Here is a 15225-nt window from a genome sequence, read left to right as displayed (position 1 = left end):
GTAGTTTTTCAAAAGAGAAATCTGGTCATTTTTTCGGCTTGTGACCTGTCACTGGCTGATTTGTGATTACACTGCATAACATTCACTATTCTGCCTGTGTTTAAACCTCAATTTATTCATCTGTCTATATTTGGGAAGTTAAATCTGAATCCTTTATTGGTGTGGGTGATATTCTATCAAATTATCAGGAAAATTAAACTGGACTGTTCCCTCCTCAAAGAATTTCCCGTTCTCTGTTGAATATCTATAAATCGTGATAAACTTCGCAGTGGGTTAAATTGAGTCCGTTTCTACAATGGTTTGTTTGGACATAATTAAACATAGATATTTTATATAAATGTAGGTTTTCATTTACAATTGAAAATGACGAGATTTTGTTCAATAGGAGTACTAATTAATGAGGAAGATGAGTGTTTTGTTTTCACATATTTATTTGTCAACACTACGATTATTTTTTAAACTCCCGCTTTCATTTTTTGTGACACTCTTACCTTCTAGTTTTACGAAATCTGTGGATTTTTTTTAAACCGGCGTTTATGATTAGCAAACTAGTGAATGATGATGACATGGCAAACGTATTTGAAATGTGGAAATTTTTTGTTTCACTATCCAATTAAATGTCCATATTTTTTATCAGGTTCAAGATACGTTGGTGAAATTTCTCTGTGGAATATTATTGCAATTATATATTTTCAAAAAGTATATTAACGATATGGTGACACTTTTTAGTGTATTTATAAAAATATTTGAAGGAGTTGTTTTGAAAGTAGCGATTAGACTAAATTATTTTTCACTTCTGAATATTCGGGTTTTGTCAAATTTTATAAGTTTTTATTAACGAGACAAAATTGTTGGCATTATGTCATTAAAATGCTTATAGTGAATTTATGAGCAAAATCTGTAAATTCATACGCATAGACGCTTTCAATAGAAAAATATATTTTAAAAATTGTGATAGAATTAGAATTAGACTTACTGGTATTTAAACCCTTTATAAAATTATACCTAGGAATAGTGGTAGAATAAAGATGGTATAGCAGTGGCCTCGTTTATTACAAAGTTTCGCCATACACCTCTACTCTTGGTGTTGTCCACTCCGTCCAGAGGCAGCTATGTCAAAATATCTCTTTTGTTTTTGATCCTCGGCAACTAACTTGTGTAAAAAAACAATATTTTGTTTTGCATATCATGATGGGTTATACTCGATAACTTCAATACAAAAAAATCGACGGAGACATTGAGGAAACCTGTGTTTCTCCACTGGGTTCTACAAACATTAGAATTCGATCCACACAGTAACGTGTAAAAATACCGTCAAAAAATATTCCACAGTGCGAAAATCAATTCGGGATTAAAAAAAAAACAAACTGTTTACTATTTATTGGACTTTTTTTTTGTTTCTTGACATAAAAATACAAAGATTAGTCACTGTCACAATCATTATATTATACGCCAAATAAATAAAAGAGCGATGTAGAGCATTATAGTAACAAATAGTACCAATTGCATTACTATTACGCATTGTAATTTATTTATTTTTAACTCAATTTTTTGACCGTCTTATTTCGAATCAGTGTAAAATAACATTCGAGTGTAATTTATAATAATGAGTCAAAAATAAGTTGACACCGACGTAATTAAAAATATTTAAAAACTGGCACAAATATTAGTAATGTTTAGAACGAATGGACGACGGAGGAAGCTTAAACAGTTAGGTTTATAGGTATGACAAGTGTAAGGTATGGGAATGGAAAGGTAGGACGAGAGGGGCCGAATAAGATTCGGCATGATCATATTAATTAAAACCTATTATTATTAGTATTACTATTATGGTAAACATACATAGCGCCATTTTCAAAATATAATAAAAGCCCTATAGGGCGCTATGCAAAGTAATTCCAAGAAATTTAAATCAATTTAAACTTATGATTTATAATTTATGAAAAACAATTAATTTTGTTATCACATGCTACTAAAAAAACCGATGTCACCAAAAAATGCATTCAGCGTTGAATCCCAGAATAAATTAGTGTTTCGTATTTTTTTTTATCTACTCCTACGGGAAAATTACTTAATGTTAGTAGATAATAGTAACAGTTTTTCCATTTCCCGTGCATTTTTTAACACTATTACTATTATCAGAGTGCTTATGCGTTTTTCCTATTTTGAAAACGGTTTGCCACGCATATCAAGAGATTTACTTTATTTTAATTCTGCCCGCAACTATGCCGTCTTACCATTTAAGAAATTAAAAACTAAGTCAATTGTATATTGTACTGGTAGATTAGTTTTCGCTAATTATTTTGGTTAACCTTTGAAAATTCTTGGAAAAACCAAACGAATACTTACTCTTCTTCTCGACCTTCCTCGGTATACAATCAAAGTTTTCGACGATAAGTCAAACTTTTGGAACAATGCCGTTTCTTGATAACCGTGCTGTTTTGAAACCAATTTTCCCAGGCTTTCATCGGTAAAATCAAACTGACGATGGTATTTAGAATCAACATTTAAAATGCTACTCCTAGGTTATCTAAATTATTTTTCAATTAAAATTTGATTAGCGTTGCTTGGTCTGTACCGAAATACGAATCTTAATTCATACTCGAACAATTACAAAACGATCCGCTGCAGCAATCTGAAATGAAGATACTATCTTGTGTGCAATTTTAAATTCAATTTAAAACTAAATACTTGACCGGCGTTTCCTGGTAAATTTGACAGAAAATGTGCAGTTTTGGGAAAAATGCCACCAAAAAACTTCTTTGGAACGAAATAGTGATATCGCTTGGGCCATTAAAAAAACTCCCACTAATTAAAACAATAGTCATTTGGCCAAAAAACCTAATCAATCAACATCAGTTGATAAAATCAACTGTATACAACAATATATCAATTCAGGTACAAATAAACGATATTTGATTTTCAGTGACCCTTAAAATAAATTTTCTAATTATCTCTACTGGTTATTTGATGACATAGCTTAGCCACGAAAACGATCGAAATACATATACGATTCAGAGTCCGATCTCACTAAAATATGGTCCGACTTTAATTATTTTTTTTCAACAATATAATATTACGTCAAAATCAACTTTAAGATCGTCAAAATCAACTTCAAGATCTTCAAAATAAATCCGGTCTGTTAGTCCTTTAAAAAATTCTTGATCTACTCTTTGATGCGCCTGAACTACTGAATTCAATTAAATTAAATATTTCGACAAAAACCTTTAGACAAAAGACAAAATTTACTTTACTATTTTCATATCGAAAACCATATGACTAATTATGGGTTTCACTCCGCCTTGCCTAGAATTCTTAGTCTGCTAACAAATATCTTAATCAAATTCAACTGGAACCATATATCGCTCTTTTCCATTACCCCATGTCTAATTTTGTTCCTTCTTCTCCTTAATATTATATCAATCGGTTTGTCTTTATTCTTTTACTAATTTCTATAAATATAGTTTTTTTCCATCACCTAATTTATGTTTACCATCCTGGTAAATGCCCACTAGACGTAAATATAAATAAATTTAAATATCTTTATTTTATTTGTTTGGTTGTACGACCGTCCTTTTTAAAAATAAAATCATATTTATAAATATTTCGATAGAGGTAAAATTGTTTTTAATTTGAATATATTTTAACTTTGAATTACATTTGAATTTTGGCTTTAAATGATCACTTTACACACAATGTGACATTCACCATCATGTCTATGTTTGACACCATATTTCTTTAATAATTAAATTACTTGATTTTTGCGAAGTAAAAGAGCTGAATTAACATGCCGTTTCCTAAGAGGTTCTCTATCCTATCAATATTAATAAACTTCCTAGTGGGTTGAATCCAATACAATATACATGTCTGCAAAGAATTGTACATACTAAGAATACTGTTGTATTACTATCGAAGTTATCGGTTGAATGTTGATTTTTAGGTCTACGGACAATTTAAACAAAAAACAATTGTTACCTTTATGTTTTGTGATCATTGGACTTCAATCGCTGATAGTTATTACGCACTTTTAAACATTGGATTTTAGGTACTTTTCCGTGTGACCTTTAACACAATATTTTGAAACAGTTGGGTATATTACATGATACGTTACATGTTTTACCAGGGCAAAAACAATACAAACTAATAATATAATATGTAGATAGGCACGTGTAGGTAAAATATTTACTATCAACGCTGAAATGTATTCAATCGCTGACTTTTATAGTAAATAATGCTTAGTTACTAAAACTACAAGTTACTTTCTAAAGAACCTTCCTATCCAACACAGAAAATCAATGAAAATGGATAAACAACTCTTTTTTTAATATACTTATTTGATTATTTTCCCACTTCAGAACCAAATGTTGAAAAAAGTTATTTAAATGTACATTAAATAGAACCATAAATTGTACCTTGGAATTCTCATTTTCATTTTTATACATATGTTCATTTATTTCTTTATTCATGAAAATATACATACAAGTATTACAAAAAAATATGATGAATCCCTAACTCTATGAGGCCAAGAGCCCTGCGTGGAGTTTGGATACAAATGTTCATTTGAATATTCGATCAACCTGTCTAATAAGGCACACATGAGAATATGTTTATGTATGTCCTAATTTAGGATTAAAAATAAAATAAATATATGTCTTTCTTTTTGAAAGATTTTCCGTGACTACTCGTATTTTAATTTTACTGACGAAAAAAAATTATGTATGTAGTGATTGAATCCAATAACAGAAAAATATCAAATTGTATGTAGGTACAATACAATGATTGAAGTCCTCTTTACCGAAATTTGTTTACCATTTTCTAACATTGTTTTTTACGACTAAAAAAAAGTACCCAAAATTGAAATTATTACATGCATCATAAGAACGCAAATATATATGTTTAACTTTATAAAATATATGTGTACTCCTATAATATGCATTTTGTACCAGTTTTATTTTTTTAAACACTCTCATCATGTTAAGGTCCAGTTGCACCAAAATAGGAAAGTTAAATAAAGTTTAAAGGTATATCATTATACCATTTTGGTAAAAATTGACAAAACGATTTAAAAGAAAACGAAAAATAAAACAACCCATTTTGACATGATCAAAACAATAATTTAACTTTAAACTTTTTTACATGTGACTTTTTGTGGCGCAACTGGCTTTAAAACGTCTATAAAAAAAGTACAGTATTTTAATTACTTTAACAGATTATAACACATTCACGAGTATTTTTTTATGGACATTTTCATTTACATAACTAAGAACTACCTTATTTTAGATAATAATTATTTTCAGTTTTTTATTTTTTTACTGTGCTATTTTAAGCAAAAAAATAATATTTGAAGCACTAACTTTGTGATTATTCATTATAATAAAACAACTTTGTTTTTAACATTTATTTGTTCTTCTAGCGATTTTAGAGCTACACAAGCTTTTTCATCAAGGGATAATACCGATCGGTAGAAAAAAATCGTGATTAAAAACAAAGTTTTATATTCATTTCTTTTTTTTCTTTAATTCGGAGTCTTAAAATACCTGTGAAGTAAAACTATTAAATATTTAGATATATTTACAGGCAAATATAAGCCATTGCTAATGTTTATGATGTAAACCGATTAAAAGCTACCAATGCTATTTATTTCAGTGCAAAATTATTCTTGGGTAATTAATTTGTCTAGATATATGATAAAATGAGAATCCAATTAATATTATCACATATAACTAAATCTAGCCAGAGTTAAGCTGTTTAAATTAAACATACGTAATGATTGCAAAAATTTTCAGGACCAGTATATTTTGGGGTAGGTATAGAAATCTACCACTTTAGATAATATGCATATTTTTAGAACTTTTTATGGACTAGCGGTTTTTCAAAAGCCTAAAAAGAACACATCTTATCTATGTTTAAATGTACGCGTTGAACCCATCATAAGCTTTTTATACAATAACATTACTTCATAACTCATTTTTGAAATTGAATTTTCATTTTATCGTTTAAATCAAATTCAATCAAGAAAATTTCAGCACTTATAAAACTTCAAAATGACACTATTTTTGTAATATTTAGATAGTGTAATAGTATTTAGATAATAATAACCAAACTAAATTTTTGGAAAATAAATTATGAATAGCGAGAAGTGTATGTTACTATAAGCCCATCTGATTTCATTCAATATCATATAAATTATTTAAAGGTAGTGTGCATAAATTTGATTACTAGTAAATTATTACAAGTCGGACATAATGTTTACAAATTGACAAATAAAATAAAAATGATTTAATGAAATCGATTTCCAGAAATTCAGATTTAAATTCCAGGATTTTCATGATAATAATTATTTGACTGAGATACCACAAGTATTTGGTTATAATATTATATTTTTCTAACCCCGTCATTTTCACTCTTTTGAATTCCTACATCAATAAACCTAATTTCAACAGCAGTTCAAACTTGTGAATTCAGTTGCACTCACTAATTTCAATGACATTATTCTAGAAGCAATGTGAAGTTTGAAGATAATTTGTGTTTCTAGGTATTAAATTAAATAAACACTGTGACGAACTCTGGAAAAGGATGAGGTGAAAATCAAAAACTGTATATTTTAATAAAAGTGTGTCATTTTATTTTATTCAATTTATAATTATTGTAATTCGTATTTTATTTCATTATATGTATAGCAATATGATATATATAATAACACATATACAACGCACCCATTGAAAATAATGCCGTCAAGTCGTAAAACAAAAAAATAGAATAAAAAATCGTCGGTAAACCTATTTAACTTCTGCCACACAGGGCAGATCTATTTACATCGTTTACAAGAAGTACGATAAAACAAAAACTAAAACATATATATTACTTATTTACAAATTCAAAACTATTACAAAAACATTATACCTTGAAGTCCCTCGACTGGTGGTAACATTATAAACAATAATTACTTTATCTTAATAATCTGTATACATTTTTCGTTATGATTTGCCTTATCGACGATGAATCGTGAATCCCTCACAATTTGGGTTCACACACAGTTTATTTAATGCGATTCTGCTAATGGTGATTGTAGCAACGATCCTTTCACCGGGGATGAATTAAAACACAAACAAATAAAGAAAAATAGCAAAATATCCCTTAGAAGCGGAAAAGTTTCGGGGAATCCCTTACTAAGTGACAAGTCAGTCAAGTCACGGATAAATCATATCATACCATATTATTACATAAACTGATTGCGGTTATCGCTACAATCGTATTCAGTATCACATTTTTCGTTTACCTATCTACGTTTAAGTACTCAAACAATGCATTCTCCAACTCTTCCATCTTATCTATTCTATTAATACAATACCCATCGGATATTTATGGACAAAAAATCCTTTCTTTCTCTTCACTGGCTTTTAATCATTAAAAGTAAATACCTAACTCACACGGGGGAGAAATTCATAATTCAATCTGTTCGATAATTTTACTGTAAGAAAAAAACGGTGATAGGGGAGTATTTTTCCCATTCGTGATATTATATTGACATAAACTGCCTAGAATTACAATTAGGTACAGGATTTTGATTTAAACATTTGGAGAACATGTTCAACAGATACCGCTTACTTTCAATATTTAGTACACTATTTCAACTTAGTTGTTAATTCAGAATTACTGAAAAAATAATTCTATTTTAGATAACATAAATAACAGTTCATTTTCCCTTTGCATAAATTGAGTGTTTAAGGCAAGTAAATAAATATAATTTTAAGTGGAATTTATAAATAACATTTTTAAAACATTTACTCTCGTTATATAAATTTTAAACTTAAGACAAAAATATAAATAAAGTACCACTTACATTTATTGTTTTTTAGTACGGCGTTATAAACAAATAGCTGATTAGTATTTAATTATGCAATAATACAAAATCATAAAAATGTATTACCATAACAAATACAAAAATTATTTAAAAAGGTAAAAAATAAAGTCAATAATTCATCCAATACGCATTTTTCACAATCAGTTTTTTTTCGTAAAAACGTTTATTTAAATATATTTTGTGTAGGTAAGCATAAATGCTTGCCCTAAATTGGACATATAATTGGTTTTAATGGTAGTACGTAAGTGCATAAGTACGTCAACAGATAGGTAAAGGTACTTAAACCGGTGATGTATTTTTTGCATAAAACAATAATGCATTGAAATTTTAAAAATAATAAATATAAAAGTGACATTAAATGTTCTCTCAGAATGTGCACATTCAGAGTTTTGCTCGAAAAATCTTTTTTCATGCCTGATAAAATTGTCAATATTAAAAAAAAATGTAGGCATTGCTGATTTACTAAGATTTTTTCAGTTAGTAGACAATCGTTTTTCATTGTAAATTAAATTAATAATATTTTATACGTACCTAGTATCTACGCATAGTTTTATATTTTATGAAACAAAAACACATCTCTCACTAGTTTTCACTTCACTTCTGTATCAATATTAAAGGATTAAAAATAATATTGTTATTTTTCACACTGCAAAATATGCAATATTTACCTGAAGAGTTATTTTTTCCTTCATTTTTTACCCGGTATAAATAGTTTTGCTTTACACGAAATGTTTTGTATGAAAATACGTAAGTACTGCCATTTTGATTAAATAAAAGTATTTTTTCAAACCATCATTTTTACACGGTATTTATAAAAAATGAGTAATTTTTGGACAAAATTTAAAAAAAACTTGAAAGCTTAAAACTGGGTTTAAACTTGAGTACATATTTGGAAAACCACATCGAGCAAAACATGTAAAATAAGATTAACTATAGGAAAGTAACAAAATATGTAAATTAAGACAAGCCGTTACTAAAACGTCATTGAGACTTCAACGGATAACTTAAGAATACCCGTCCAACGAATAAAAATGTAGGTAATTAGTTATTTGAACAATTAGACATTAGGTATATCCGCTTATTTAAAAGACTAGTTTGATCAGAGTAGCGGAGAGTTGCGTGTCGAAAGGGTGACGTCAGTGCGGCTCCTGACTCCTGACACTCTCCTACTGACCAGCAATATACACCACACCATACACCAATAATAGCACTACCCGAAGTCCTCACAACTTGACGGAGAAGAAAACTGACTCGATGTGCAATAGGTACGAAATTATACAAAATAAGAAGGTAACACTATTTACATAAACCCACAGGCGTCATTTCGAACCTCGAAGTACAATAAATATATCGGAAAATAAGTATTTCAAAATTCCAAAATAACAGATCGCGGTAGAACGGTTTTATATCAAATATAATGCTAAAATGCAAAAATAATAACGCTACTTCGGTCAAATTTCATAATTTATAGCTACAAAAATACACATTACAATTTTTTCCAATAAAGTTGAATGAGAACAGATCTCTCAAAATCGATGGACACTGTGGTACCTAATTCAGTTAAGGTATACACATATTCATATTATAATATTCGTATAATATCATATTATGACAAAAGGTGAATGCCGCTAACGAGAATCATTTCAAATATACAAATAATAATCTTAACATATTTTGGTTCGGTACTTTTTTCTGGCCTTAAGCTTAACATACTGTTCTTACTCATAATGGGCATTTTCTATAAATCTTAAGTATTAAAAATTCAACAATGTTCTACTTTCACAAACAAAAGACAATTATTTTATTGTACATTTAATAAAACGTTATGTTAGGTCCTATATATATATATATATATATATATATATATATATATATATGTATGTATATGTATAATATATACATTTTCCCTATTTACACCTTAACTATGACTATTCGTCTTTGAAAAAAGTCAGTATATCAGTTTATTATATATCGCGTGAGGGTTCCGATTACGATCACGATGATTCAGTCAGCCTGGGCCCCACTGATTATGGACAATATCACTTTCTTCGAGTAGGATCCCGTCCCGGCTCCCATCATTCCCAGCGTGAGAAGTACCACACCCCGAGCACCATCCGATCTGCTGGCGAAGCGAGGGCTTCAATATGAGTCCCCCGCCTTGCGAGCCGGCGTAGCTGGATGGCTCCACACAGCGTCCTCGTCCTCGGACGGTCGAGCCGTCTTCCCGCGGCACGGAGACATCATCCAGCGGGCGATCGCGGCGAGCGCGGGCGTAAGGAAACGGACTAGAGGTTAAGTCTTATGGAGACAAAATAATGCGAGGAGTGGCGCTCACCTGGCGGGCCATGGCCAGGGGGGGGCAGGAGTGCGCTACGGGTTGTTATCGTCCGGGCAGAGGAAGTGTCTGTCGAGGGGCGCCCAGCAGGCTAACTGTTAGTGCGCGGCCAGTTGGTGACCGGCCATAGCCTGAGGGGACAACATGGGCGGGCTGTGCGAGTGCGAGTGGTGTCCCAAAGGACTGCCGTGCATGTCGTGGTGCCCGTAGTGCATCGGCGCGTTCATTCCGTCCATCATGTCCCCGCCCATAGTGTTGGGCGGTGTCATCCTTTTCTCCTTCTGTCTCCTGTTGCAGAACCATACCCTTACGACCTCCTTTTCCAGCTGCAAACTGTCCGCTAAAGAGGTGATCTCTTGCGCCGACGGTTTCGGCTGCTTGTGGAAATGCTGTTCTAAAGCTCCCTTCACGGATACCTCTATGCTCGTGCGCTTTTTTCTTTTTCGACCTTGCGCCGCGATTTTGTCGATGCTCGTCGGAGAACCCGTCGTCGAGTCGGCCTCCTCCAACCATTTTTGAAGGAGAGGTTTTAGTTTGCACATATTTTTGAAACTCAACTGCAGCGCCTCGAACCGACAAATAGTTGTTTGCGAAAATACGTTTCCGTAGAGAGTGCCTAGGGCTAGACCGACGTCCGCCTGGGTGAAGCCGAGCTTTATTCGCCGCTGCTTGAATTGCTTGGCGAAAGCCTCTAGGTCGTCCGAGGTCGGGGTGTCTTCCTCCCCACTCAGGTCCCGTTCTGGCGGCAAGTGGTGATGGAGCGCGGGCGAGGGCTGCAGATCGCGCAGCGACGGGTGCAACGGCCCGCCGTGCTGCGGGTGGGCGGGGTGCGAGGGGTGCAGCATGCCGTTGACGGCGTGGTACTGCAGCGGCGAGCCCCCGCCGTAGTGGGAGACGACGGGCGCGTGCCAGGCGTGAGGGCTGGCCACGGGCTGCTGGTGGTGGCGCTCGGGCGGCTTGACGTCCGCGTGCTGGTGATGGTGGTGGTGCACGGCCCAGGGGTCGGCAGGGGGCAGCGCGGCCCAGTGGCCGAGCGCCGGGCCGTGCGCGCCCCCGTGGCCCGGCGAGCCCTGGCCGTGCGGGTGGTGCAGATGGTGATGATGCTGGTACTTCATCTCCGTGGCGTCGGCCGCGGAGCGCGGGCTGGCGGCCGAGGAGTGGTACCCGCCGGGTAGCATACCCAGGCCGTCCAGGTCTCCCGGCGCCGCGCTCATGTACGTGGTGGCCGCCATCGCCCCGTACCGCAGCTCCGCCGAGGAAGGCGTCTTGTACGTTTCGAAGGCTCTGGCAAGCCTTCCGTCTCTTTGTGAAAAATCTATGATATCGCTTTCTGAAATTAATTGTCACAGATGGTTTTGCCGACCGTCGCTCATGTCGTAGCATAGGGCGGGACGGCAATAACTAAACGATCACGTCTGCCGGCGGGTGAGTGTCCCTGCCTGCACTGTACCATCACACGTCACGCCGGGACCCGCACTGACAACACTGGACACGGACACGGACACTCGCGAGGGTGAGCCACGGTGGTGCACTTGTCAGGACTGTACGCACTGCGGACTGCTCGTGGGACATGCGTAGCGCGCGCGCTCTCGACTCGGACTGAAGGCGGCGGCTGGTGGCAGGCGCTCCGCGGTGCCGACCCCGCCCCCTATCCAGCGGGGTGGGGACGCGAGCCCTCCCGTTGGTCGGTTGTCCTCGTGACGTCACGTCCCCGGTTCCTATTGGTTACCATCTATATCTGACGGGGGGGTAGTTCGCGAGAAGGGGGGTTGATGCTCTGCACTGAGCGAGCTCTGTCACTTCGGATAAACGAATTCAATCCGAAAAAAATCTCGCCCATCTAGTCAAATTATACCATAGGTCTAGTAATTAAGTGTCTACCTTACATTATTTTGAATGTGACAATTATTATGAAAACTTTACTTGTTTTATTAGATATAATGGTAAACTATATAACATTTATATAAGTATACTTAAAATAATTGTCGCATGAAGATGTTAAAGCAAAATATTATTTTTTTTAAAAACGCACGCATGAAGCAACTTATGTATACAGTATTCCCGTATTAAAGGTATAAAAGCACCCAATACACACCTGTAAGTATCTGCATCTGCCGATGTATTGAATAGTGCTTTTATAATACAATCTAAATTGGCACTTAACACGCATCCTGAAAATAAATTATTACCTACGTAGGTACATACAATTTTTTATTCGGCATCAAATCAATAAAATTGACACACAGATTTAAAATAAATGCATAACTATTGCACCTCGAGGTTTTTTCCTTCATTTGCCGAGAAAATTTTGCTAACACAGTGGAGCGATTTCAGGCGAGTTTTCCACGAACTGATTAAAATATTACGAGCCTTTTCACCCCCTCGCGCCCAACCGAGAGTCCCCAGAAGCGCACCCGTGCCCCTAACCCGCAGCAGGACAGACACCTTGGCTCGATTAGCAGACAAACCACAACTCAACGATCATACTCAGCAACACTTCAATATGTATCTTCATACTATAATAAAGGCACATAATATTATGCAGATTTAAATATTCAGAATAATTTCCATACGCATCTAATTTATTATGTAAGTACTGTCTTATACTTACCGAAAGGCGAATAAGTAAGAAAACTTTAGTTTTTGTTTTATTAAAACGTGAAAAAAAAACGTTTTATGATATCACAACATAGATGGAAAACATTTTTGAGAAGGGAATATAAATATCTAGGCATTAACAGGGCTAATAACCTGTCATTAGTTTGTTTAAAAGATTCACAATTATGCCTTTTTTATCTCATAAGATGGATTATTCATCACTGTTTATAATCTCCCTGGGGTGCGAAATCCAGTGTCTACTACTGTCTTCACACATTCGGGCGTAGGCACTCGATAGCAATAAACGTCGGTTTCATGTTACCAACAAAATAAAAATCCGATGGCATTCATTGAAAAGACCTATCGCTTTTTAAAAAATTAATCAAAACTTTATTATTAAAAATAACAAATATGTATTTTTCCCCAGATAATAACAACTTTTTTAACGCATTTTTTTTATGGATGCATTTAATAGATATAATAAAAATATGTTTATTTGTTTTTTAAAATATTTTTAAAACATTTAGTAATCTACATAAGTTATGACGAAATAAGGGCATAAAAAAATATTTATATAATTATTCAGGAGATCTTATTTTCTTTTAAAAGTATAATTCATTTGTAAGTCCTATAATGCCTTGACTTACAGATTTCCCTCTCTTAAATATTTTCCTATCTTTTGTAATATGTTAATATTATTCTATTGTTTTAAATAATAATCTAGTAAGTGTTATATAAGTTGAGTAGGTGATTTAATTATTTTCTTGTTAAATCGCCAACGTACGGAGATTTTGTATAATTTATTACAGATACAAGAACTGATTAAAGAGCAATATCTTTGCACTTAAATTAGTAACCCCTAAACTTAAAGTCTAAATAAAATCTAACTGGACTAAGACATTTCGAATTCAAATTTTCTAGGGTAAAAGTCTCTAATTATTAATTATCTACCTGACGTCCGTAATACAATGTCAGAAAAAGATTTCACTTACCCATTTAAAATTAAAATACTAGACTTCTTACTTCTTCCCTATATTTTGTCATCTTTGACAATGTTCGACTTTTTTATTTATTAAATTTTTTGTACACAATGTTATTTGTACATTAGCGGGCTTATTGCCAAATGGCCATTTCTTCCAACCGACCAATAAAATAAAAGTTTTATTTTTATAATTCAAGTTACAGAACATATTCAATAGAAAAAAAGATTAAAAAGCTAAAGATATATAAAAATTTACAAATTACCTTAAATCAAAACTATTACTGGGAAAAGGGGAAAAAGGAAAGGAGGAGAGATTAAGGAGGAGAAAGAAGATGTTTCTTCAGACGTGATTTAAACAGAGATAATGTAGTAACCTTTTTGATGGTGGATACGAGATGATTCCACAGTCGAGGCGCATGGACACTATATGAGTTAGAAAAGAAAGAAAAAAAAATCCCTGTGTTTATTTGATACTCTCCAACTATTTTTCTTATTACATTTAAAATAGGTATGTTTTCAATTACTTTTAAATTTTGCTTCAGCCGTGAGTAAATAAATCATAAAACTTATTAATTATAAAATTTTAATTATTTACTAGAAAATTTAAATATTAGAGCATTTTATAAGATTGAACCGACAATCTAGATATTATTATTTTTTATCGCACTAACTTATCCCAGATTTTTAAAAATACACAGTTTAATAGAGTTAATGAAAAAACCCACAGACAGGTCTCGTTTTAGCGGGAACTGTTTTAAGCCATTAGTAGATAATTTAAGATTTTTTAATAACTGTAATAATGAAATCAACATTTATTCAGGTAAACAAATCTTTGTAGTTGAGTTGGATTGCAGAAAAATAAAAATAAAATTGAATTGGAGCGAACATTTATAACAATATAGGTATTGTTGCATAACTGCTAATGTATTACTATTTCAAATAGTATAGAGTTTACCTTTTCTTTTCTATATCAACAGTATAAAAATTACCTGTTTTAATCTGCAGATTATCAAAAAAAAACATCTTCTATAAGTTTGCTCTTTTTATTTAACTACATATCTACATACACTTTTTTGTTTTAATATGTAAGTACGTGAAAAAAGGGGAAAATGCGAATTAACAAACGAACATTAAAAAAAATAATTATAAAGATCAATGCTTTTATGTTCTTATTGTATTAACTTTTTTTATTATTTATCTTATGATTTACCTACCTAAATATTATAATTTTGGGGACATTTTCAACGAGTTGTAAAATACTCACCATTAGAAAACCGAAATCAAGTTGGGGTATAGTGGGGTATAGTGGGATTATTTATCTACATTTAGTTTATATACATAAATAGAAATATTTTTTATGCATGATTTACTGTTTTTCTTTGCTATAGTTGATTTGTGATATATACTCATATCTATTGTGATTTCAATTTCAAATTTTATTCATAT

General features: G+C 33.2%; 1 protein-coding gene across 1 annotated transcript; it reads right to left on the bottom strand.

The window, feature by feature from the left end:
• Positions 1 to 6602: 6602 nt before the first annotated feature.
• vvl (ventral veins lacking) lies at positions 6603 to 11794 on the bottom strand. Its single transcript, XM_088231923.1, has one exon. It carries the CDS (start codon positions 11429 to 11431, stop codon positions 10298 to 10300), a length of 1134 nt encoding a protein of 377 aa, XP_088088049.1. The 5' UTR covers positions 11432 to 11794; the 3' UTR covers positions 6603 to 10297.
• Positions 11795 to 15225: the final 3431 nt, after the last annotated feature.

This window comes from Micrasema longulum, unplaced genomic scaffold (assembly GCF_059751315.1).
Source record: "Micrasema longulum isolate JH-2025_06_02 unplaced genomic scaffold, ASM5975131v1 h1tg000932l, whole genome shotgun sequence".
Lineage (NCBI taxonomy): Eukaryota > Metazoa > Arthropoda > Insecta > Trichoptera > Brachycentridae > Micrasema > Micrasema longulum.
Note: the sequence above shows the minus strand (reverse complement) of the source record. Positions and strands in the feature narration are given on the sequence as shown.

Coding starts and splice junctions, on each gene's coding strand:
- vvl (XM_088231923.1), bottom strand. CDS start 11,431: ATGGCGGCCACCACGTACATGAGCGCGGCGCCGGGAGACCTGGACGGC.